At 42.3% G+C, this 27,416-nt stretch overlaps 1 protein-coding gene across 1 annotated transcript in view; it reads right to left on the bottom strand.

Annotated features, from left to right (window-relative positions):
- The window catches only part of LOC306712833 (uncharacterized protein), a gene marked incomplete at its 5' end in the record, with an annotated part of 90,047 nt that overhangs the window by 33,692 nt on the left and 28,939 nt on the right, over nt 1-27,416 (bottom strand). Inside the window, 21 exons of the mRNA XM_079182259.1 lie at nt 481-705; nt 2,682-2,788; nt 5,079-5,181; nt 9,033-9,156; nt 13,732-13,791; nt 14,171-14,243; nt 14,767-14,862; nt 15,109-15,207; nt 15,413-15,511; nt 16,009-16,107; nt 16,364-16,561; nt 17,245-17,343; nt 17,560-17,658; nt 18,787-18,984; nt 19,131-19,229; nt 20,355-20,453; nt 21,383-21,481; nt 22,438-22,635; nt 22,731-22,829; nt 23,665-23,763; nt 24,772-24,870. Of these exons, the coding sequence (XP_079038385.1) occupies nt 481-705; nt 2,682-2,788; nt 5,079-5,181; nt 9,033-9,156; nt 13,732-13,791; nt 14,171-14,243; nt 14,767-14,862; nt 15,109-15,207; nt 15,413-15,511; nt 16,009-16,107; nt 16,364-16,561; nt 17,245-17,343; nt 17,560-17,658; nt 18,787-18,984; nt 19,131-19,229; nt 20,355-20,453; nt 21,383-21,481; nt 22,438-22,635; nt 22,731-22,829; nt 23,665-23,763; nt 24,772-24,870 (2,471 nt within the window). The remainder of the gene's footprint in view (nt 1-480; nt 706-2,681; nt 2,789-5,078; nt 5,182-9,032; nt 9,157-13,731; nt 13,792-14,170; nt 14,244-14,766; nt 14,863-15,108; nt 15,208-15,412; nt 15,512-16,008; nt 16,108-16,363; nt 16,562-17,244; nt 17,344-17,559; nt 17,659-18,786; nt 18,985-19,130; nt 19,230-20,354; nt 20,454-21,382; nt 21,482-22,437; nt 22,636-22,730; nt 22,830-23,664; nt 23,764-24,771; nt 24,871-27,416) is intronic.

Genomic DNA, 27,416 nt, shown 5'->3' with positions numbered 1-27,416 from the left:
AAAGATGCAGACATATTAAGCTGTAATTAAATGCATTAAACAGGCAATCAAAAGCCTTTCCATTCAGTTGAGCCACATTTATAATTCCCATTGGCTTTGACACACTTCCTGCCACAGTTTTAATGTATATAAAACTGAAATATGTGCAGATATTTACTTCTTTTTTCCACAATTTCCACTTGTACATCTGTTAGTGATGTTGCCTTTACTTTGCCAAAGCTGGACTTGATGCTTGAGGGCGAGCACACTGCAACAATTACACTTAAAAACTGCAAATTAAACAGCAGGTATTCCACCTAAACATGCCCATACACACTCGATTCACACTTTCATGATATCAACGCAGATGGCTGGAGATGGCGGATGGCAAGAAGCGGAAAGGAAGGAGATGTCAAGTCACCCAACTCAAGTGCAGGAAAATAAGCGATTAAGCAAACGGCAACAATTTCGGTGAGGTTTGAAGACAACATCGAGTCTTACCCGAGGAACTGAGCTCCCGCCGGACCGACCTCGACCAGTCGGCTGGCCAGGCCTTCTCCTTCCACCATCGGGGGAGGCGACGCCAGCTTGTGCCTCTTGACCAGTCGACAGGTGATCCTGGTGGGCGCCGTGCACTTCCTGGGCGGGATGATGATGCGCATGCCGTTGTGACGACTTCCTCTCATGGAGCCGCCCCGGGCGTCGACCATGAAGCTGACCAGGAACCTGACGGAGCGCGAAAAAAAAGGAAAGAGACAAAGAGTGATAGCAGAGAGAGAGAGAGAAAGAGTGAGAGAAAGAGAAGCATGTTGGGAGAAAAAGAGATAAGAGGAGAGGATATAGGAAAAGGAATGGAACGAGAAGTAAAAACACACATTAATTCAACAGCAGTGTTGATGGAGAGAGAGGAGCTTTAGTTGAGGTGAACTCCCTTCTCATGCTTTGATCCTCAAAACACACGAAGTAAGTAAGTGTGAGCAAAAGAGAAGAGAGATAAAGAAATGTAAAGAGTTTTCTGTGTTGGCTATGGCTAAAGAAGTGGTGTGCACTATTAGAAAAACACCAACTTGCTCAAGTAAATGTCACAAATAATCTTTAGTGGATAATATTTTGTGTGGATGAATTAGCCAAGACGCCAACACAGGAGCCTCCAGTGTAACCTGTGTTTTATCCATATTAGAAGGTATTGTAGCCCTGTGTGTGAATCAAAGAAGGAGATCACGTCACACACACACACACACACACACACTCAGATTCACACCATGCAATTTGGTGAACAAGATGTGATGTTAGTATCAATGCTTTTGAACACATGGTATGCCATTTTGCATAAACTAATCCTTTGAAAAGTAGGATTAAGTCTAAAGAAAATGTAAAGATTCACTCACAGACTTTGAAATACATGAACTTACATGAACACACATGTTATCTGTGGTTGCAATAATTTAAAAACACATTCAGATCCAGCTGCACAGAGTCACATTCTGCCGTGTTTATTGAACCACAAACTCATTCAGATCGGTTAAGAAACTCGCAAAAGATTTCCACAGAAATCCAGATCTGTAACAACACAGTTCATGTGTGAGGAGCGCAAACACAGATGTTATGAGGTGAACAGAGAGGGGAGGGTGTGGGCAACAACACAAGGTAGTGGTGGAGACAAAAGAGGGCGACCAATCACAGTCAATCACCTGCTGTCGTACTGCGGGAGCGGAGAGGAAAAACTGCAGGATGGACGACAAAGCAACGCAGGAGCGACAGGTCAACAACAGAGCTTTGCCATTGGAAAAAAACCACCGAGGAGACGATTACCAAGGAGCCCTTTAAAGGATCAGCTCGACATTTTCGGGAGAGACGCGCTCATTCGCTTTCTGGCGGAGAGTTAGGATGGTTTCCCAACTAACCGGTTTGGTTTGGTTAAAAGTTAAAACAAAGTTAATGGGCCAATGTGAAAGCTGTCAATCAAACCCCGGTACAACCGAACCAAGACCGCGGAGAAGCGGACTTCTGCTGATCGTGAGATCTGTTGAGGAAGTTAACTATTTATCTGTAAATAACCTTTTTATGCAAATCAACAAGTATGGAAGTCAGCAGAGGTATTTTATATAAGTGTAGGTAGGCGGAATTTTAACAAGGCCAGCTGTTTCCACCCTTTTCTAGTATTCGTGCTAAGCTAAGCTAAGCTAAGCTAACCATCTCCTGCCTGCTTTTCTTCATATTATTTACCGGACAGACACGGTATCAGTTTTTTTTATCCAACTGTCCGCCAGAATGCGAATTAGCGTATTTCCGACAATGTTAAACTTTTGCTTTAAATTACGTCGCCTTCGTTTCCGCAGTTCGGTGAGTCACGTGTGGAGGTCAATGATTTACCTGAACCTGCAGAAGCAGGTGATGGTGGATTTGGGTTAAACAGAGAAAGAAACTAGAGCCAAGTCTCTCTCAAGCTGTTTCTTTTTGGTACCGTGTTATTATACAGTAATATATACAGAAATGAAGGAAGTGTAACTTTTGCTAACACATTTGTTTTACAATCAAACAATCAGAGAAGGTGAAGAGAAACCGCTGCAGGTAGGAGCCGTTTTCTCAAAGGGGGGAAAGAAAAGGAGAAGGGACGACACACAGAGGATAACTACCAGGTAGGTGTGAACAAAGACAAGCAGGTGTCTTGTGTCCTTCCTCATCCATTGGTCTGTGCTTACCCAGAGTGTATCGGAGAGGCGACCAGGTTGACGTTATCCAGTGCGTCTGCAGTCCAGCTGTATCTCCTCAGAGAGTCGTTGTCAAAGTCCTTAGCCACCGCCAGATGCTGAGGAGGAGACAACGAGGTCATTGTGCACGAGAGGAAAGGAGAGAAATAATATCTGAATGGGCGTTTGATTAAAAAAAAAATGTATCATGGAGCCATGCAGTTAAATAACCAAAGAAAAGAGAAACAATGAAGAAAATGCAGCCTGTGTTGATGAACATTTGTGTCTCGTAGAAATCGTATCTCTGACAAGAAAACCTTCTAAAATCTGTCAATAAAAAGATGGCTGGAATTTATGTAAAGTCATCCAAAATGAGGGCAGACAAGTGCCGACACATAAATCTGCTCGGGGGGTTGCCATGTTAGTCTGGAAGTGCCAGCAGTGAGCTATGACACATCGAGATGACGCCTCCTCTGAGGACGGATGGCCTCACTCCTGGGAGGCTACCACCTGCAGGATTTATGGCTGAGTCATAAAATCGTTTCTACACATGGGCGACTACGGCAGCTGTCATTATAAAAAAAAGCAAATCTTTAGTTATAAATATTTCATTCGGACACCAGCAATTAATTCAGTGTATTTGTGGGAAAAAAAGGAGAAAATAAACTGAATCGTCGTTTTTTTTTTAAAGTGAAAAATCACAATTTTACGGATGGTTACAAAGACAGAAACCAGCATCAGATGTACACAGTGAATAGATGCAATCACATAATGTAACCTGGCGTTATGTCACATGGTTTTGCATTAAATCATATGTATGCAATATTTCTATTCCAAAGAGGCTCTGACATGAACAGAAACACTGATATTAGGAGAATTATTTCAAAGAAGATGCGTTAATGAGAACAATCGCAACACTGACACTGTGCATGCAGTGTTGTGAAATGAAGGAAGGATCTAATTATTCATCGCCAACACAAATGGATCAGTCCACTTTATAACAATGAAGAGGAAACGATAAAGATATACATGCTGTGAGATAATATCATACCACATTTAACGAATGAAAATACTGAATGACAGACTCTCACATGCACTTGAACATCTACCTTATTGTGTTTCTCTACAATGAAAGACCTTTCCTTACAGAGCATCTGGAGCAGCGTGAGAGGAGACCAGTTGTTGTTTAGCAGATGTTACATTCACAGATTCTTATTCTCATCAAGCACTCTTCAGACTAATTAGCAGACTCCTCCTGACAAACAGGTTCAAGTTCTCTGTCGTATTGTTTATGAGTGACACGACATTTGTTGGGTTATTTTCTGTGCAATGAGATGTTTTTCCTGAACCTAACCGCCGTTACCTTAGTTTTATTGCCTAAACATAACAGTAAAATGACGTACAAAAGGCCTAAAATGATGACACATGGAAATGTGGTGCTATTCAGACACCTTCCCATGAGATCAGGTCGATGTACTAGTCATGGTTAACCCTTAAGGACGAGCTGACTACAGTCTGAGAAAATTACCCGTGAGGTATAGTGTCGGGTGCGTGGAGCTTCAACAGGCAACAAGGGCGCATCGGGTTGCATTATGGGAAATGTAGGATACAGTGTGTGTTTTGGGCCTGCTTAAGGCTCTTCAATCAATGTCTCGGCAATGACGGCAGTGCTCTCGAACAAGTTCTCTAACTGCATGGAAGTGTAATACTACAAAGTACCTATTTAACGCTGACGCATGGAGAGGTTTGGCATATTTCAATAAATGAAAAAACATGTTTATACTCCCAAGAATAAGGAAACAAACAAAAAAAGGTTTTAGTCGGTGTCAGTAGCTAAACTCAGGTATCATTCTGCCGATGACATCGTACATGTTCTAACACAGCACAGGTGATCTTGTCTTGTCTTTCTAACGGGGCACATTATAGTCTTTTAAGAAACTTCTACTTCAGCCGAACATTCATTTTGAATCATGAACCGACACTAAGGAGAAGATGAGAACACGTTTCTAGCACAGATACATCTTTGTTATGTCGTTAAATATAACAAAGAGGTAAAAGTCGTGTTGTCGTTTGGCTCGTGGGATACATTCTCTACGGAGTTTCACCTGAATCCACTTTTTTACTTTAAGAGACATTTTTGCTGCAGTCTTAGTAAAAAGAGAGCCGTGACAATAATCCCTCTGAGACAGCAGCACTAATCTCAGCTCCTCTTTCAGTTAAACGTAACGGGATTGGTCGACTTTATGTCAACACCATCTCAGGTGTAGGGGGATTGTTGCGTTGCTTAACTTTTTGGCACATTTGGAGACAGAACTGTGTCTCTTTCTTGAAGTCAATGAAGATCACTGACGGAGAGGGACAGAAATACAGCAAGAGGGACAAAGTAATAAAAAGACACCCAGTACGTACCATCTCCTTATTGGGGGCCAGCATCTCCTCTATCATCATGCTGTCCCGCGTGAACGAGCTCCGGTTCAGCGTGTTGGACCTATCAGAACTGAAGGAACGCAGGCTTGGTGTGGTTGCCGTAGAAGTCACGGATTACCAAGACAACAGTCACAATGATGGAGAGGGGAAGGTGAGGAGGAGGAGGAGGAGGAGGAGTTGGGAGGAGGGGTGGGTGTGAAAGTGAACAGAAAAACAAAACATAAACACATTAAATGCATGCAGCTTCCAGGAACCTGACTGAATGCCACCAGTGACAACAACAACCACAAGGAAATAAAGAACTCTTCTGAAGAGCGAATTCAAGTGTTTCCAAAACAAAACTCAGAGACTGGAAGAAGTGACCTTTTTTACACCTTTTTTAGCCTCTTCAGTCTTCACGATGCCAGCACACAATTCAAAAGCCCTGAAAGCCTTATGAAGCTTATGAAGCAGACTTCTATATGATGGACAGCGGACACAGCAACAGGACAGGAAATTGCAGATAATTTGCTGTAAGTACGTTTCGTTCCTGATAAATTGTCAGTGGCGGTAAAAACGTGATGTTTGTTTGTTTCAGAGAGACTTTTATGAGGCAAATGAAGAGCATTCCTGAGCAATGACTTGTGATGAAATGTACGCCTGCAACGTCTCAACCGCAATTACAACAGCTCCAAACAAGCAAACCAACAAAAAAAAACATGTGAACCAATTAGCCTGTGAGGAGCTGCTCTGGAGCTAAACATGGAAAACACACAACTCTGACTGTGAGATGACGAAGCTATGGAAGCAGAAAAAGGTCCTGGTTAAAATATATATTTTTTTAAGATATCTGAAGAAGTATTTCGCTATCTCGGGATAATAAAGTAACAGGTTTTCTCAAGAAAACAAAAAAAAGGTTGTGTTTTTCAGACAAAAAATGTTTATCATGTGATTCAAATATTTCTTCTTCATTTCAGACTATAACTGAATCTTCACAGAGGAATGTAGCTCAGTGATCCTGCTTTTATTGCTCAATTTGGAGAATTTAATTTAATTATGATGGAAGCTTTAAAATGCCTAAATTTAAAACATCAGCCGCCACCAGCTTGTGTCAGCTATGACAAACTGGCCCCTCCCCCAAACTGTGATAATTGATTGTTTTTTAAGTTCCATTAAATGCAAAACAATATACAAAATAAATAAAATGAGTTAGTGGCACAAAATAGCACAAAATGTAATCAATGTATGACACTTTGAAAGGATAAACTGTTGTTAGCAAAACATAAAATCACATCTGGTTTGATAAACTTTCTTCTTTTCAAAATAAATAGTAATTTCTCAAAGAATTTTTATCATTAAAGCAGTTTTAATGTGCGTTTTAATGTACATTTAGTTTGAAATGTACATAACTTTCTGAAGGCAACATACAGTGAGATTATTCTGCACTGTCCATTGCGTGACACTAAACTGATGAAGGCTATCGCCTACAGATAAATATCAGTTCAGGTCCCTGGAAGCTCGATGAAGGAAAATTCCACACACAAAACCAAAATGATGCAAAGCTCCACCTTTGTGGCTAAACCACAAAGACCCCGGCATTAATGATACGAGAGCCACAATCAAACACCAAAGCAAAAAAAACACAACAGGCTGTTCTCTTACAAGCGGGGGAACACGGCAGAACTGTTTTCAACTGAAAGTAAGACAAAAAGATCACACGAGGGAACCACAGGACAAAACACAGCGCCTGATGTCAGCAGTGTTAAAAACAAAACTGGTCAAAATCATCAAGTTAGTAGTCAAACATACACGGTAAATATGTATTACATCAGACCACAAAGTAGAGAGTCTGGGGGTGTCAGGGCAGGGAGGGGGGGTGAGATGGGGGGGGGGGGGCTCTTCATGCCTTCAGCCTTACCTGACTTTGGGACTAACATTAAGAAACGGACACGGGGAGAGAATAAAAGATCATGAACACACAGAGGAGGGAGAGAGATGCAGAGAGGACAACAACAGGCTGATAGAATCATGCCAGGTGTCTCACTGACTGACTGTCTGTCCGTCCGTCTGACTGACTGACTGTCTCACTGACTCCCTGTCGCTCGGCCTGCCATCCTCACTGCTCGCTGTCTGACTGAAACGTGCACAGTTTATACCTAATGAGCCTAAAAAGATTCATTACAGAGTTGTGAGGAGTTATTTCAGGCGTCCAGGGTTCCAGATGCAATTTGGCACTTTCAAGGCTGGGTGGCTATGAAACTCTTGGTTTAATCATCAGAACAAATGACGGGCATTAAAAAAGAAATCTGGTTTATGCACTAAAAATTCATGGTTACAAGTCAGTGTGTGGATGTGTGAATGTTAGTCCAATATTTACTCTCTTTTTAGCTGTTTTTGGTCTGAATTGACTACTGTACTGTATGAACACCACTTTGTCTGTCTGCAAGTAAAAGTAAAAATGAGATTGCAACAAAACAGTATAACGTTGCACGCCTTAAAACCAAAACAATGAGCTCAAAGATGCAAAGAAAAGGGGAACTGCAGAGTCGGGGTGATACATCTCTGTGGGTTTGTCACTATGAGCAACCCTTTTCCCATTACACCACAGTCTTTTGATCTATTGTTAGCATTAAAATGTTGATTAGTGCAGCTTTAAAGTGATAAGTTAACTACTACCTCAGGACCAAGCGGCTCCTCCCACGTCACCACTTCATATTAAGACTGATGCCTTTTCAGGAGGATAATGTATCGACAGCGTTTAAACGTTTTATACAAATGAATGAAAAAGAACAAACGACAAACACGACACAACTACAACTTTCTTTCAACTCACTCGTAGTGATTTTTGTAGATAATTCACTTCCTAAATTGACTGAACTGGAAGTGATTTGAGCCCGTTCCTACAGCGGACCAGTAAATTTATTAAACCAATTCACACACACTCGCACAGCGACATCCCACCCCCACTCAAACAGTGTGTGTTGACGTAACCCAGGGCTCAAGGCCATGGAATCGAACATGTTTCTAATTTCCTGTGGCTCAATGTCCGTGTGTGTCACTGCTCAGATATTCAATAACCTCCTCCCTCTCGAGCGGGTTGCACAACTGTCAATATTTCTGTTCAACACGCCACAGAAAGCGAACTCTGACCTCCCACCGGAGAGAGAAAACTCTGTGTGTCGGGGGTCAGAATAACGTAAAACCTCACTAAAGAAGGATTTCAACAGGAAACGACTTCATTAAATTAAATGATACCTTAGTGTTCTGTAATTACCAAAAAACAAAAGAGACCACGTGGAAATGTCTACCACATGCCTGCAATTTAAAAAAAAGAAGACAATTTCCATAAACGCTGTTGCTTCCTGTCTAAGATCACACTTTGCTCTTTTGTTAAAAGGTTTCCTCTCTTTTTGAACAAGAAGAGCTGTGGAGCAATTTCCTGTTCTACTGAGTCACGAGCGATTTCCTTTCCACCATTTTAATGAGGAACCCAAACACAGCGATCTGTGTTTTAAAGACCCAATCACATCGTAAAGTCCTCTCTGTTAAACATGTGGTTGTAGGAAGTTTGGTGATGCCGCGACTACTTGCAGAGCTACTGTGGCTAGCGAGATAACAGCCGACAATAAGTTCATTTAGTGGATTCAAAAGACATTTTCTGTGCCATCGACTCCTTGTCTTATACCTGTCCTCTTTGGGAAAGAGGTTAAACTCCAACAAAGGTTAAAAGTCGTTGATGTGACACAGCTAACGAGCTACAACAGCGTCTCTGTTTCTCTACAACTGTCAAGATGGATTATTTTAAATTTTGCAGTTAAAAATGCCTTCACACATCAACAAACCTCTCTGTAATTTATTTAATGACTTCTATATGCTTCATTTTGCCTAAACAAACTCAGAAATAGTCATGATATTGATCATCAACTCAGAGGGTTGTAGTGTCGTAGTGTGTCTCACCTCTGTGACCGCGCGCCCACGCTGAAGCCCATGTAGCCCTCCTGAGGGAGCGAGTCGTCCCCGAGCTCCCGCAGGTCCTGGGGGGCCAAATACTTGTCCGTGTCCCCCGTCATTGCATCGTCACCTGCAAGGTGGAAGACACGCAAGGTGAGACATTGTAAAGAGAATGAATGAAGTCAACAGAGTTCTGCAGGAATGAGTCCTAAAACCCAGGAATGAGTCAGTGATTTAGCACATTCTGTTCCCTCGTCTCGAAATAATGAAATGTCTTCACGCTGGCTAGTCCTCCTTTATCTCAGTGGTGGTGACATGAAGTCATGTGACCGTGGTGGAGTTCCTTTAGCCCAACGTTAGCTTTTTTACTTTTACTGATTGCGTTCACGCATCAAAAATCTAAAAAGTGGTGTTTATTTGTGAGGATTATCTTGCTGAAGTATCATAAACGTTTGTTCGCCACAAGAGATAATTTTCTGCAATAATCCAAAAGGGAACCAGTGAGCGATGCTGCGGCACTCTGTACCTGCTTCATCTGAGATCGTGTGACAGTTTAAAAGCGGGAAAGTCTATAAATGCAAATCGTATTCTTGTTGTTGTCGTGCACACAGAACAGTGCTGCTCTTTTAGTCAGAAGGATGAATGCAGCTTCTGCCCAGAGGCTGCTTTCCAGCTCAGCTCCAACAAGCGAAACACAAACAAAAGTCTTTGCTGTCACTAAAGGCTTATTGTCTCCGTTCCCTCAGATGACAAACAAATGTTAACAGCAAAGCTTTGCAAACAACAGAAAGCGCTGATGTCAGTAACTTTTCGCTGTCAGGTTAGTTTAGTGAGCAAACAGTAACGGCAACAACAACAGTTCAAAATGTCAAAATATAATAACTGACCACAGATTAATGTACAAAAACAAAACACGCACACAGCAGAAGTCTGTCATCACAGCAAACAAGTCAAGCTATACGAAAAGAAGTGTTTGAAACATACGTTACAGGACTATCAGGGAGACAGGGAGCAGCGTGTTACTGTAGATCCTGTAGCTTACTGATGCACCGCTGAGCCCACAGTTGAAAGCAGGAGAGGAGGAGTTAAAGAGCGGAGGAGCAAGTGCATGCAGGCGAAGGAACGGGAAAGATAAAGGAACGCATTCCAGTGAACCACAAAGCACCGGAGACCCCCGCCTCACCCTCCTGTCCCCTTATCCCCTGCTGCTGCTACAGCACCCCTCCCCCCCACTCCCTGAAACTTTCTCCCTCACACACACACACACACACACACTTCACAGACCCCATCTGGCGACATTCCAACCCATTCAAAACCTCCTCCCGAACGAGCCACAACTCACCTCCTGCTTTAAAGCACTTCATCCAGCCAGAAGTCCAGTTTGCTGGAGTTGCAAACCCTGAACTTACTTTTCCTCTTCCTTCAACCCTCTGCCTGCCTGTCTCTCTCTCTCTCTCTCTCTCTCTCTCTCTCTGTCTCTCTCTCTCTCTCCTGCACACACACACAGTCTGTCTCTCTTTCACAGCCCGGCTCTCACACAAACAGTTCAGCTTTCTCCCGCCTACCAAACCAGGATTATCCAGTGTGTGTGTGTGTGTGTGTGTGTGTGTGTGTGTGTGTGTGTGTGTGTGTGTGACACCTAGAGCTCACTGCAGGACAGAAATAGTAAGTGGGTGTGTGACTCAGGCTAAGTTGTCCAACATCTAAACTACATACATCCTCCATAACTCTTTTATTTTGTCATCTTTTTGCTTTATTTTGATTTTATATTGACTAGTCTGTCTCCTTCCTGTCTGTGTGCTTTGATTATCTCTCCATCTACTAAACAGCACACGTTCCTTTATGTCAGTAAGCTCACTGTTTACTTCAGCATCTCACAACCTCCAGCAGCTTCCGCGTGTCTAACAACTTTCTGTCACCTCAAGAGGCGAATGCAGAAATTCATAACTCAGGGTTTTTGCATCTGTGTGCTTGTCTGTCTTTACTAATGAAACTTCTCTTAATAAGACAAATAATAGAGCGTGTGTGTATAAAAAGCTGCTACAACCCTCATCTTCAATCCAACCGATCAGAACACGGCATTAAAATGATGCAGAAATGGTGAAATGGTAACATACAGAGAGTTTATCTATCTGAAATTTTCCTACTTTCCTACATATATTACTTTTGTATGTGACAAATTAACCTTTGAATCCATTGAGACGGACTGCAACTGCAAGACTTTAAGAATCAAGTCTTGAATCCTTAACGGCAGGTCGAGGAAGCTGCAGGTCTGATGTGAGTCTTTGGGGTCTCAATGCTGAAAATTAAAGCGACACAGCGGCTGAACATTTTCTGTCCGAAGCTGTATAAAGATTATCTAAGATTATCTCTAAGAATTAAATATTCAAGGTTTCCAGGATTTAACCAAATCAAAACTGACTTTAATGTTTTTGTTTCAGAGTCTCAGGTCAAGTCTCAGTGAGTCAAAGTCAAGTTTGTTTGTACTTGAGTCTAAATGTAAATCATCAATATAAGATTATATTAGTTACAGTATGACGATCAACTGCCATTTGACATGTGAGTCGGTTGCTTTCTCATTAACAGTCCTGCATGCTGCTATATTTAGAACATGAAATGTCAAAGCCAAAGACAGGCATGAAGGGCCAACGATGAAAACGTTCCACTGATTTGTGATCTTCGCCTTAAATGCAACACTTGAAAAACACGAGATGACTATAAACTAGATCAATTGTGGAAAAGTGACATCAAACGTCAGCCAGCATGTGGTAAATGTGTTATTGCCTCATAAATAGTTTAGTTATTTCATGATTTTTATACCCAACCTGACCACATATGAATTAACTTTACAGCGCTGGAAGAAACTCTTTGGGAGAGACCACAACAGTTTCTAAAAGACTGCAGCGGGTTTAGCGGGGCGTCCTGATTTAGATCGTGGACCGTGTGTGTTATTGGAGATGTTAATCATTGCTGTTACTCAGCTGGTATGTGAGCGCAGTGAGAGTGTGTGTGTGTGTGTGTGTGCTTACAGTTACACATCCTATTTTTAGATCAGAAATTAAAGATGGCGACTCTACAAGCAAAAAAGAAAAAGAAAACAGACAACAACTCGCACACAAATTCAGTGTGAGAGCAAAACATGCACATTAATATAGATATAAAATTAGAATTGGTTTAGCTGCACCACCTCAGACCGGTTACTGGAGTTAGTTACTGCGACCTCATCGGGTTTTTGGACTTACAAGAATAGCTGATGCAGATATTTCCAACATCCATCTCTGTTCAAATGAAGCACAAATACACCTTCAACTGTTTTTTCCAACCCTTTTGGAATACCTACAATATTCATGCATCAATGCATATTAGTGAGAGTCCAGTTCTTTCTCAACTCATCCCATTGCTCACACTGTGTTCTGCTTTCTACTCATCTACTGCAAGTGTGGTTCACTAAAAAACATGAACACACAACATATTCAGAGCCAAGAGCCAGAACCTTTACGACATCCTGCACAGGCCATTCTATAAAGAGACTTACTGTATGTTACATAATACTGCCCGGAGATATGTGCCCCGACCCTGCTGACACTGCATATAGTTTCTGTCCAAGAACGACCCAAAGCCTGAGCCGCTGCAGCAGTTTTGGGCCCGACCCAGATTACAAACCCTAATTTCCACTATAAATCTTTATGAGCTCAGTGCACAAACAGAAATTTGTGACATGATCTTCGACATGCGCCTTCTCCTAAAGCGTAAAGCGAAGCCGACCTGATTCAAGCCAGAAGGAATTTCAAGAAACATAAAGAACAGAAGCAGAAGATGCCTCTGACCAGCAGAAACTACGGCACACCTCGGTCTCTTAATCTCACGATATCGGCTCACATTTAACCAAATGTGGGGAATTAAACTATTGAGGAAATAAGATTTCTGTGCAGACAGCATGAAACATTCTTTACCATCAATGCAGACGCTTTAATAAAAACACCGGAGGGCAGAAATGAAACCAGCTATTGATTGAAAAATCTCAATATATCAAGTTCAAGTTGGTTTTTTTTGTCCCTCCCCCAATCTCATCAGAGAGAGTGAGTGAAAAGTTCAAGTTCAGCCGCTTTTCAGTCACACTAGAGACCAAGAGAAAAAGAGAGACACAAAGTAAACACACACGCACACACACACACATACATACACATAAACACACAAGCAGCTGACACCGTGTTTGCTTTTGGCCCGAATGAGTGAAACTACAATGGAAGTGTCACTGACAAGCCCTCCGAAGACAAAGGATTTGAGTGTGTGTGTTTGTGTGTGTGTGCCGTCTACTCCACAGCGTGAAAAGAAATCTGTCACACACACACACACACTCTGCAACGCCATATGCAGACAGTTGTCATGGCTACCAGGAGTAAAAGGCATATTCCCTGCGTTTCGATGCATGAAAATACAGCAGCACAGCATGAGAGCGTCGAAGCGGGAAGCAGCAGCTGAAGGAAGCGCGTACAGTACCTGTGACTTGAATAACAAAGATGGAGAACCTTTACTAGAGCACTTCTCCATCGGGGTATTTTTTTTTACTACTTTCCATCAAATAAAGCACATTTAAATTTTGACACCAGAGAGAAACAAGAGAGCGGAAATGTTGAAAACAGATGACGGACAAACAGAAAGAGGTGTGAAAGAAGAAAATAAAATGAAGTAAAATGAAAAATACCTTCTTCCACATCAGATATATAGTCCTCTGTGATCATTTCGGGGACATTGCGTTTAAAGACTGTGTGAATGGGATGGAGGAGAAGGTTAGAGCAAAAAAAGGAAACCAAAAAAAAATGGAAAAATGTCGCTAAAATGTCAAATAATGAAATATAATGGCACAAGTTAAAGATGGAAAAGAAATCATGTTGGCTTTGTCACCTGAATTACTACTCAACAACAGCAACATAACTGTTTCCATATCAACAGTGGGGGAATTTAGTAACCAACGGACCAGCACTGGGACGTGCTTCTGCCAAATATGACTCAACCGGGGATTTTATAGACTTTGGTCGACTCGCCCGGATTTTGTGACTGAGGTCCGGTTGTATGGGGAGAACCGTTTAAACTTAAAAGTATTACAGATTCAAACATCAATCAGGTGTGAGGTGAACCCTTACCGTCATCATCGGACATGTCCAGCACCTCGTTCATGGTCTCTGGAACGTTCATCTTGTGCTTCTCTATCACCGTCTGTCCAACACAGAAACAAGTCAGTTGTGACAGAGAAGTCTTAAATTAACGTCTCTTAATGACCAGCATGAACAAATGCTTCTGTACAACTTTCAAGGGAACACGTTTCTCTATTTTTAGCACCGCTTTCTTTCATCACTTTCAGTTGACATCTTTTTATGAATGAAAATAGACATTAACTCTTCCTGCAGATGATTCACATTAAAAACTCCAGCAGGACAGAGAGGGATTGTTCCCTTCGAGCCACTGGAAGGCTTTTAATGTGAAACATTGTCACAGGAAGTCTTGAGTATCAATGACACCACTTCATCTCCGAATAAAATAAAATGACAAAGCAGACCATGAGTACGTTTTTTTCTACTAAAGAGAAAAACTCAGCTGCAGAGTGGAGGGTTTGTACTCGGCCTTCGCTGCTATTTTAGGAAATTATAGTAAATCAATTCACGCTGGAGTTCACTGCGTTAAACGATTATGCCTCTAATTGTATTTCACAAACTATACATTTCAGCAAACACATTCTCACCTTAGTGGTCAGAGTTTCCTCTGTGACCACTTTGAGTGTGTCAACTACAGAGATGTAGCCGAGCCTCCTGGCGATGGACAGAGCGCTGTTCCCGTTCTGGACAAAAGAAAAATATGAATAGAGGCGAGTTATTGATTTGAAACAGTATCAGGAAATCAGAACTATCAAGTGCTGGAGTCATCGAAGCTGTTTCACATCTTATTCACTGTGCAGAGACGAGTACATTTGGTAGAATTTGTAGAAAGAGAACTGATGACGATCTACAAAGGTCATATGTCAGAATCAAACTTAAGTAATATAGTATTACCATGAGTGTGTGTGTGTGTGTGTGTGTGTACTAACAGTTGTGAGTTCGTTGGGCGATGCTCCATGATGTAGCAGCAAGTTGATGATGTGTGTGTGTCCCTGCTGTGCAGCCTGATGGAGAGGTGTGTAACCGTTCTGCCGAGGAGGGAAAAAGAGAGAAAGGTTAGATTAATTCTCCTCCCACTGACGCCTCAGTGGATGACACAATCAATAACACACACATATATATATATATATATATATATATATATATGTATATATGTGGTCTGAACATGTGCATTTTAAATCTCTTCTGCTCTTATAAAAGAGACATGATTACGCACAGACACTAAATGGTTACCTTGGTCTTCGCGTTGACCTTCGCCTGATTCTTCAGCAGGAAATTGACCATCTTCACGTTGCCATAGTGACAGGCCACATGGAGAGGAGTGTATCCCAGCTGATGGTACAAAAAATCATTCAGAGCAATGTGATCAGCAAGGAGACGGTCATCCAGGTTACTGGCAATAGTATTTTCTAAAAAATACAGATTGACAGTTTGTCCAAACATACTTCTATCTATCTATCCATCCATCCATCCATTATCTATCCATCAATCAATCAATCAATCAATCAATCAATCCATTCATCTATCCATCAATCCATTCATCCATCCATTATCCATCCATCCATCCATCTATCTATCTATCTATCCATCCATCCATCATCTATCCATCTATCTATTATCCATCCATCCATTATCTATCCATCCATCCATCCATCTGCAGCCGGATAGACAACTGGATATTCAACCAACTGTCGATAACCCAAAGATACTCAACTTAAAATGGTATAAAAAGAGAAAAAGCAGCAAATCATCACATTTGAGAAGCTGGAACCAGTGAATAATTGGCATGTTTGCTTGATAAATGAACCAGAAGACACTTGTATCCTTACCTTGGTCTCTGGGTCTATGGTAGCTCCCTGGTTGACTAAGACCTCAGCAACGTTGACTTTATCCTCCTGGGCAGCCAGGTGGAGCGGAGTCAGATTGGACTGAGGACAGACAGTTAAATATACAGACAGAGTTAAATCTATAGATAGAGAGAAGATGTGCAAACAGAGTTAAATATACAGACGCAGGGATAGAAAGGTGTTGAATAGAGCACAATAAAATCCAGAGATCTGTGCATTAGAACAAGAGAACAGAAGTTGACACACCCATACCAGAAACTGCACAGATATTTGGCAAAATAACAGAATTGTGGATAAAGAGTCCACACACAAACATACACGGATACAGATGTGGTACCTTATTGCCCATGTTTATAGGAGCGTCTCGGGCCAGCAGCAGTGTCACGATGTCCACGTTGCCTTCCTGCGCGGCGAGGTGCAGCGGAGTGATGCCCTGGCGAGTGACGGTGTTGGTGGAGGCACCGTACTCCAGCAAGGTGGTGGTGATCTCCATCTGGTTCTTCTTAGCTGCGATGTGGAGGGGCGTGTAACCGTTCTGGGTGCAGAGAAACGGAGAGGATTGTGTCTTCGTGCACGTTATGTGATTTTTCTTACACCGCTCGCACACAAACCCGAAGTCAAAATAGAGAATATTCTGAATCTACATCTCGATTTTGTTTAGAGTTAAACAAAGTACCACTTGCTTGATTTATAAAGTATTATGTGTTACTGTATGTGTGTTGGCTTCTCTCATCTCTTTAAGGAAGTCTCCTGTTTGATGCAATAGTTTTTCATTTTGGAAAATGTAATTATGGCTGAGAATTGGATGACTCTTATATCTGTATGTTAAATACGAAGATAAGGAGACGTTTAGCTTAGCATAAAAACGATATTTAATAACGAAAGATATTAAAACATTAGCTAAAATCCATGTTTTGTTTGGGGCCATTGCCTGCAAACACTGACTGTGAGAGCGAGAGTTATTGGGGCCTAGCTAATTTCAGTGGCAGCTCTTCCTCGATGGATCCTGTTGGGGAATCCAACCAGCCAATCACAATGCTTCTCTCCGCTATAGTGCACAGTGTAATTGCATGTGGGTGACTGAAACTAGGTCAGCCTGCTTTCACCCAGAGCCAAAGAGTGAGAGCGAGAGCGAGAGAGAGCGAGAGAGAGAGAGAGGTTTTGGTGCATCAGTGCATTGAGGAACATTCGATTTAACTCACTAGGACTGACTCTTACCTTCGCGGCTGCATGCGGTGAAGCTCCCTGGTTGAGCAGGAGCAGCGCCACCTTCTGGTTATCGTAGTGTGCTGCCACATGCAGTGGAGTTAGTCCACTCTGGACACACACACACACACACACAAGGATTGTGAGGTGGTTAACATACAGTAAAGTGCAGTGTGTTGATGAAGAGACTGAGAAAGCTTTGAGGGTAGCTATCAAACAAACACGTGTGTGAGTTGCATATAGGGATATTTACTGTGCCCTGTTCTTTATGTGTTCCTGCTAAAACCATCACTTCCTCTCACACACCAGCGTTTAAACATGCGTTACCTTCCCAGCGGCATCAGACGGAGCATTTTTCTGCAGCAGCAGGTTGGCGACCTCGATCTTCCCGTATTTTGCAGCCACATGCAAAGGAGTGAAGCCCTTCTGCAGAGACACACAACGACCCGGAAAAAGGATATTAAACCAAATGTATTACGAAATCTAATCTTAGTCGTACTTCACACTTCAGTTCACGGTTTCTCTTGAGTCTATACACGGCTGCTCCGTAAAAACCATGTGTGTTTAATCACGTATAATTGATTAATTAATTTTTCAGGGTCGTGACATTACACTGAACTGATTATTTGGTGCTTAAAAGTGATGAAATGAAATACGTGCTCTGGGTTTGGGAACGTGTGTGACATCAGCTATGAGGCAACACAGATCCTTGAACCAACTCTGTCCAGATAGACTCTGTGTGTGTTTATATATTAGGTGATTTGACAGAATCCAGACCATACATTTCGACATTATGAATCTATTATCTGTTGGTGGCGGATGATAATGATCTAAAATCATGCCTGTCCGATAGTTGAATACACATCATTCTTTTATTAGATTATCTTTGATTATATTCGACTCTATGTTTGGACTGTAGCCCACATGTGTGCTTCATCCGTCCTTTGAAGTGAAATGAAGTAATCTGTGATCTTCACTGAAATGCATCGGTGATCAATACGGAGAGTAACACTCTGGCTACCCGTCCCCTTGAAAAACAGTGGCCTCTAACTAGAACAAGGAGTTTCTGTAAAATCAATAACACAATCTCATTCTACAATGCATTTATATGTAATATGCAGCATTTTGGATGATAGCAGTCTTTGTCCTAACTGATTCAATGGCTGCTGGGTGGTCGGAGCCTAAAAAGGACCTCAAGTAGAGTCAGTTTTATTCATTCGTTTGCCAACATCCAGTCACGGTTTAAAGTATCATCTGGAAACATCTCCTCTACTTGACTCGATTTAGTGTTGAGGGACTTTCCTCAGTGTCGTAACTGCGGCCATCAAACGCTCCGTTGCTGTTATGAAATGAATAACGCACAAACAAACAAACTGTGTTTTCTGACTCTAGAGACGTTATTCTGACCCAATTGGCAGAGAGTCAACTGTAACTGAGGATCCTCAATCCAAGTGGCAGTAACAGTATATGTGTTGTGTGTGAATCACGGATCAACCTTCAGCCATCAAAACAACCCGTGTCTGAGCAGCGTCGGCCTCCACACATGTGCTTTACCTTGGTGATGATGCCCAGACTCGCTCCTTGGTCCAGCAGCGCTGAAGCCAGGTCTCTGTGTCCCTCCCTGGCCGCCAGGTGTAAAGGTGTGTATCCGGAGTTGGTCGTGGCATCTGGGCACGCTCCGTTCGACAGCAGCTGGTGGACGATGTCTTGCTTTCCGAGACGGCTTGAGATGTGCAGCGGAGTCTGGTCATCCTGGCGAAACACAAAGAAACTTTAGACATCTAGAGTCGATACCGAGACGACACAGCAGCTCACTGGGTTGATGTTAAGGATGTACCTGGATCTGAACACGTTATATTAAATACAAAATAATTGACTTCTATCATTATGTGGTCTACCTTGGCCTTGGCGTCGACTTGTGCTCCGTTCTGGATCAGATATCGCACCACATTCGACTGTCCGGCCCTCGCTGCCATGTGGAGCGCCGTCTCCCCCCTCTGCAACACACACACACAAACACACAAAACACACAAACACACACACACGCACACACACACACCAGAAAGAGGGATAAATTACTCCAGAGTTTTGATTCTTCTCTGCCCTCCTTCCTCATGAAAACTCTCTTTCTGTTAAGATGGGAGGCAGAGAGAGAGAGAGAGAGAGAGAGAGAGAGAGAGAGAGAGAGAAACCCCTTTGCTCTCCACACCCAACTCACCATAATGACATCCCATAATGCTCCGTTTCTACAGTAACCTGGCCACAGACACGGCGTGGGCGACCAAATACTTGGGGTTGAAGAGTTGACTGTGCAGCGCTCTTCCCCCCCTTTCTCTGTTTCCTCGTTACTCACTTCTTCCCTTTCAACTCTTCATCCCATCTATCCCTCTCTTTCTCTTGTGTTCCTCCTCTTCCTTCTATTTGAGGGTTAACGGGGGTGAGCAGTGAGGACTAGACGAGAGTCAGAGGTCCTCTCCTTACAGACGTATGACATTAATAGACTTCCTCTAACTCCAGTCTGAATGACAGAGGTTTTCTCCGCCGTCTGCTTCAATGACTTTCTATATTTAACTACATCATTCTCTCTTTCTCTCTCTCTCTCTCTGTGGAATGCTTTGTTTCAGTGGTTGATGAATCATCCCACATACGTATTAAAAGATAATTTCAGCCATTTAGATTCATGTTTGTGGCCATCTGATGACTTAAACTCTTTTAGCTCCGTTTTTGGTCTCCACCACCTCCTGAAAATCGGTCTTCTTAGCTGCTAAACGCTCCATTATGTTCATCAAGCTCGTCTATAACTCTGTCTGCTTGTCTGCTGCTCAGCAGGTAGTTATTTTCTGAACGCAGCTGCCTACTGCGACATAAAGGCAACACCATAAAGTCATTAAGTTATGAGGCAGACAGCTAAACAATGAGCTGGAACTCACTATAAAGCTCCGCAAATAAAGAGGAGCTGCAGATTCATCTTTCACAAAAGTATCATCAGCAAAATGTACTTTGAGTATCAAAAGTAAATGATATATTATTATATCTGACATAATGTATATCCCAACCACTCAATTAGATGACATTGTACGGACAAAGAAGGACACGAGACAAACAGCCGGATCAGAACTCACCACGTTGCTGGTGTTTGGTGAAGCCCCGTGGTTGATCAGCTGGTGCACGATGTTGTCGTGTCCCATGAACGCTGCGACATGGATCGGAGTCAGACCGGACTGTTTAGTGAGGAGGAGACACACAGAGGAGGGAGGAAGTTAGTGGACAATAAAACGACATTAAGTTCCTTTCTAGTGTTCGGACCACTCAAAGCGCTTTAACTCTTCATGTCATTCACCCTTTCACTAAACATTCACGCACTGATGACAAGGGGCCAACATGCGAGGTTCCACCTGTCCATCAGGACTAAACATTCACAAATTGGGGGCAATTTGGGGTTAAGCGTCTTGCCCGAGGACACATTGACAAGGACTGAAAGGAGGCGGGGGTCGACTGATCACTAGCTAGACTGTACTCCTTATGTACTAGAATGATGAGTTATTATTGGATTATTGTCATCATTAACATGTAAGAAGGATTTCAAGTTAATTCTGGTGCAGCTTATTTTAACTTTATATGATGTTCATATGTTTAGGGCTGCACTATATTAGTTGTTAATATGAACTTATTGAGTTGTTAAAATCCTCTTTTCATGAGTCTAGACAGATTATTTCAACCTGTTTCAACAACTTAACGAAGGAATAAAGGATCGCTGCTCTAAATTCAAGAAAAGATCATTCATGGAACCGGGTGAACCCGGTGAGCTCGATTTAAAGACGTCATCTCACAGGAGCTAAAGATTATGAAAGACTTCAAGCACTCAACAAAAGACAAAGAAATACTTGGTAGGATGGCAGATTTTGTGGAACAAAAAGTACAGTTATTCCCTCTGAAATGTGGAGGAGTTGAAGGAGCAGCATAAAATACAAGTACACACGCGATGTACAAGTATGTCAAAAGTTCAAAGATGTGCTTAAGTGCAGTTTTTGAGTAAGTGCACTTCTTCAACTTTTATTGCTGGGAAAGCTGATTACAAAAATAACTGATAACTCCGTGTTTCCATGACACACACACACACACACACACACACACACACACACACGCCTACCTCAGTGACCGCCTGTATCGACGCTCCATGCTTCAGAAGAAGCTCCATCACCTTGACTCTGTTTTTCTTACAGGCAATGTGCAGCGGAGTGAAACCATTCTAATAAAAAAACACACAATCAACAAGAAAATATGAACATTTTGAGGTAAAAAATAGTCCAAAAATCTGGTCTTCCGTGTGTGTTTCTCTGCAGGTCTTGCTGAGCTGGCGGAAGATATAAGTCTGGAACGGCGAATGGAAACTACGGTACAAAGCCTTCTTCACTTCCCGCCACCCCCCTCTGTCTTTTACTTTTTCTCTTCACCGCTCTGCATGCGAACCAGACAAGCATGTGTGGAAATAATTGACTCGACTCTAAGCTGTTAAAGAAAAAGAAAAAACAGAAAAAGTATGCTGTACTGAAATAGATACTTTTCTTTACAACACGTACACTCCCCCCCTTCTCTCTCTCTTACTCGCTTGACTTTGAGGTTTCTGGCTCGATCCTATGACTTCATTTTCCTCTCTGTGTGTTTTTTTTCCTTCTCATTCTCTCTGGCTATAAAGTCCCAGCGCTCTAACCACACCCAGACTTCTCCCATTACAGAGCAAGAGATGGTTGTCTTACACCAACACAGTGACAGTCGTTTTAGTCTCCTCGTATTGTTTCCTTCATTCATTTCCTTCACGTGTCTTTTCGTCTCCGTTAAAGTCTCTTATTTCTCTCTTTCTGTTGCAAACGAACAAAACGTCGGGAGGTGAGGTGTGGTGGAAAAATAAAAAGTCTTTAAAGTCCATTTCCGACGTACACCATACATGTGCAGGTAGTTTTCCGTGACGGTAATCTTACGAAGTTGAACCTAGCCTCTTTAAACTTTGCTCAAGTGTGAGTTGAATCCTTCCGTCTCTTGATCAGATCAAGTCATTGATTGATTTTAAACCCTCCTAACTGGAGCGTCTCTCTCTTTATACATATACAGATATACCTTCCTCCCATTTCTTCCCACACTTCATAATGAATGATTAGTGAGTCTGTTTCTGAAGCTTCAGAGGATCGACACCCTCTTATTCCTCACCAGTGCCTTGGCGTTGGGGTTGGCCTTCTTGTCCACGATGACCTTCGCCACCTTGTAGTGCCCGCAGTGGGCGGCCACGTGCAGCGCCGTCAGGTAGTCGTTGGTCACGTCGTCCACGGGAACCTCGTGGTGCAGCAGCAGCTGGACGCAGTTGAGGTGGTCGCCCTGCGTCGCCATGTGGAGCGGAGACAAGCCGTTCTGGAGGGAATACGGGTCACGGGGTTAATACGGCCGAAAGACACACGAGACGAGGAGGCAAAGAGATACAAAGACACACGCGGAGAGGAGGTTACCTTCGTCTTCGATAGAATCGGAGCTCCTCGGTCCAGCAGCATCTCCACCACCTGCTCATGGCCGCTCCTGGCTCCACAGTGGAGAGGAGTCAGACCGTCCTGGGAAAAAAACAGGTGCAGTGAACTTCATACCATCACCAACAGTGTCCTTAAAGGAGAACTTCACCCACAAAACAACCTCCTTATATGTCGAATAGTCGGCCCGCGTGAGGTTGACCTCTTGAAGAAAACATTTTCTCTTCGCATACCTCCACGGTGAACGGAGAATCAATACATTTCCAAGAATCCATCGCAAAAACAGTCTCATGCTCGCTATAAATATTTTAGAAAGTAAGGATACATGGATACATGAGACTATATGAGATTATACTGCACGAGTTGTGCGAGAGTTTGGCCCCCAATTACTTCAATTATTCAAGACTTTTCTGCTTTTTTCTCTCATGCTTTCACATTGAACGGAGAATCAAAAAAACAAAGCTTTCCTCGAGAATTCAAGGTAACACGGGGCGAGTAACTAATATACAAATGATCACTTTGAGGGTGACGTATTCCTCTCAGCAGCACAATGAAGCTCTCACTGCAGGAGACCCTTCACCTCCACACAGTGATAATCATGATTTTATTTCAAGGATTTTTGTCTAAAAGGCTGAGAAAATCCCCAAACTAAGAAAGCAGGTAGACAAAAGAAGCTGCTTTTGACCCCTTAGATACGACCATACAATATGGATAAAGTCTGCGCCTGCATTGTAATATAAATATACACATTTTTGATTTGAAGGGTTTGGAAAACTATCAAGCTGCATTATGAAACATCCATATTAGAGAATAGTCTTTACTCAGTGTGTCTTTTTCAAGCCTCTAGCTCTATGAAAGTGCAGAGCCACCTCTTTATTTATTAACATCTAGTTTAAAAATGTAGATTGTGTGTATGTACCTTGGTCCGTGCATCTATCTTGGCCCCTCTCTCCAGCAGCAGCCGCACCATGTTGCCGTTGCCACGTTTGGATGCTACGTGCAGCGGTGTGATGTCATTCTGAGGAGAAAGAAAAGCATCATTCCGTCGTTCATCGCCCAGTTTACGTTGTACCTATTTTAAGAAAAGACAGTGAAATAGGAACACGGACAGCGAACATCCTCGCTCTGTCTCACATAATTGTCAAGTAACGATGAAATGAAATGTGCATAAAATGGACTTTTGTCAACTAAACATGAAGCATCTGTCCGTGCCTGCAGCATTTTTAATACATCCCACTTGTCTGAAATTTGCACACTCAACTAGAGAAAAAGGGCTTTTTTTTGACAGTGCAGGAGGAAAATGGATAAATATCCCCCTCTAGGGGGGTGTAACCATTCCAGCAGCGACAGCTGCAGTGTTGTAGTTTAATCGTTTCTTGCTTCTTTGTTTCCCCTGGGTGTCTTTCTATAGGGCGAGAGCGGAGGAGGAGGTTTTAAAGGGACACTATTTCATCATGTCTGTGTGACTACAGATGGCTTATCAGTGTTATTTGGTCGTAGCGTCTTTGAACTGATGTCATGATGAGAACATCATTTGCACGATTATGTTCAGTATTGTGCAGTGTTGATTATGGCGCTCCCTGTGGACAACAGAGGTAGTGTTTCAGAGCACCGGAGTCCCTTTAGATTAGAAATCCTCTCATTTTACTGCAGCAGGGACTGAAAGCAGGACTTTTACTTCTAACAGAGCATTTTTTCTCCACTGTGGTTGCTACTTTTACTGATATAAAACATCGGAGTTCCTCCTTCATCTGAGACACACCCATGAAACCAGCATCCATTCCTACAGTCTATAGGGTCACGTAGCTGACGACATGTACATGTTTTCCTCCCTGCAGAGCGACAAGCACAGCTGCAGGATTACATGACCGCACTCGATGTTGGATTCCTGCACACACACACCCTTACATACATATGGGCCCGCCCACATATGAGAGTCTCTGGGTGAGTGTTTGCAGCAGCACTCACTTCAAAAGACGGGTGTGTGTGTGTGTGTGTGTGTGTGTGTGAGAGCCAAAGTACCCACCCTTGCCTTGAAGTCCACAGCCGCCCCTCTGTTCAGCAGGAGTGTTGCTACGTTGATATTGCCGTAGTGAGCCGCTATATGGAGAGGAGTGAATCCGCTCTGAGAGGGACGAGAGACAGAAAGAGAAACGTATTCTATTAGAAGAGGGAGGAAGAGAAGCAAAATATATCTCTTCATGAGCCACGAGGAAAAGGCATGATGGGATATTAAAGAGCGGGTTGGCCGAGAGCAACAGAGCAGACGAGTCAAACATGCTTTTATAGTAAAATATAGATTTCTACTTCTCTTGTGTAACCGTGACGTCGTTCAGGTCTGGAGTGGATGGAATCACGTTAGTAAGCAAATAAAAGCACATTAAGCTCCTGTCTAATTAAAACCATGCAAAGGGAATTAATAAACTGAGCATCCATCTAAGTTTTTGTCTCAATTCCTAAAAAAAACAAAAATCTACTCTTCAGTGATATGCTTTCAACTGAAAGGAAATATAAAAGACATGCAGGTGAGCGTGCATCTGCATGAGCTATCTAGAGTTAAACCAGGCCTGGCCCTAAAGAAACCTTTATATAACTTTAATACATCAAAGTGAACAGCTTGGATTAATATGAATGTATTAAAGTCATAATCATCCAAAACATAAATCATTAGCTTGTTCAGATAATCTTAGAGATTTAAGTCTGAATTTATGAAAAGTCGTTTTTTCTTCTTCTACTTTTCCAAAGCAACAAACAGCCGATGTCAGCATGTTACATGTGGTGATCATGTAATCCAGAGTCAAATCAAGGAGCTGATGAAACAGCTTTCAGTGACAGTAATTAGCATTTCCTCAAAAAGGATATTCAGCACAATTTCCGGCTCATGTTTGTTAAAAAAAATGCAATTAACTAAATTATATTGGCATGCTAAAGGTTAACTAAATCCATCACTCTCACTTCAGCCCTCCAGTTTTTCCTCTTATGGACAGCTGGAAGAGAATCTTTAGATGTCACACGCACGCAGCCGAAATTAATTTAACTTGATTCAGACATCATCCATTTACAGAATATACAATCTCTCAAGCAGAGCGAGAGAACAAGAGCACGTTTCCTAGTTGACAGATGTCACAAAAAGTTACTGTAACTGGATCACGTTACAGAGAGGTGCTACTGTTGATGGAAAAAGGAGGAGTCATGGAAGAAAAGGATAAAACACTGTGCTGGTATATTTCTGTCACATCCGTTAATACAACATGCCAAAGACGTGGACCGAACCATTTACAGCAGATGAAGACACAAAACCAGGAGGATGAGGGTTAATTCATCTGGCACTCAGAAGTAACACATTCTAGTCATTTTCTGCCTCAAACCACAAACAGAAAATCACTTTGATCATTCAAATCAAATGTACGTTCTATAACTGAGACATTAAAGGAAGAGTTTGCATTTTGAGAAATACGCTCAAACGCTTTAGTGCTTGAGTTAAGGCCTTTACACACCGGGGGGGCGTGATGGATAAATGACATGAAATTATTTCACATCAAATCTGTTCATACCGGCAGCAATGCAAATTTGACAGGAATTGCAAATTTGCAAATTTGACAGGAATTGCAAATTTCCAGAGCAGCGTCTGGCAGTCTGCCTGAGATAAACTGCTGTATGTCTTGAGCTACGAGACATACAGTATATATATATATATATATATATATATATATATATATATGTCTAGAGTTTTTATTGTAAAAGGTAAGAACAGCAGAAGTGGATCTGATACGCTGCCTTTGTCGAGGTTGAAAGGAGAGATAAAGTTTGCCGTCTTGGTTCTTTCCACACAACCTGAAGAGTTGCTTTTTCGTTGTGTAATATTCACTTTCTGTGTGAAAGTATTCATGACAAAAAACACACCCTCAGGAATTGCAGTGAAGAGGTCACTGCCGCCTGTTTCATGTGACACATTGACATTCACTGCTTCACTCGATCTAAATGCAAATGAATGAATGTAAATGCAAACCCGGCCTTTATTTGGAGCAGGTTTATATTTCACTTCCATCCCAGATAAACAAACTGAAAACTTCAGTATTATTTACACTTCAACAGCACTAAATTATGTTGAGTCATATTTCTCCTACTGTTTTCATTCAGCTATTAATTCCAGTCCATCGCTTTTACATTTTTCTGTGAAATGTTGAGATTAAAAGTATTCCAGCTTGTTGGTAAGCTTAAACTTAAAGTGAAAGTTTAAATGACGGCAGCTCAGTAAAGGTTGGGAAATGTACGGGTGGATGAAATAGTTTTTTTTTCTTGTAAATAGAAACTAGAACATCGAAGGCAGAAGTACAACATGACAGTTGCTGCACTGATGGAAATACAGCTGTGGAAATGTACATTATGCTGGATTAACCATGTGAAAGTCATCGTTGCTGTTGGCTCTAGGTAGTTAAACAATCTCTAGATACCTAAAGTAACTCTTGTGTTATTTATCTCATCTCTGCCCAAAAGCAGCAAGCCACTGGATGCACACTCAGCATAGTCGAAACGTGATGCTGGTTTAATAAAAACAGCAGATGAGACGCTGTCAGCAGCAAAAGCATTCATGCCGGCATTTAGCGTTCATGCTAGCGGACCGAAGGCTTTGGCTTTGCAATGGTGACCGTGAGTGAACAATGACAGCAG

The sequence above is a fragment of the Pholis gunnellus genome (assembly GCF_910591455.1).
Source record: "Pholis gunnellus genome assembly, chromosome: 21".
Classification (NCBI taxonomy): Eukaryota; Metazoa; Chordata; class Actinopteri; order Perciformes; family Pholidae; genus Pholis; species Pholis gunnellus.
This window is presented reverse-complemented; position numbering and strand designations above follow the sequence as displayed.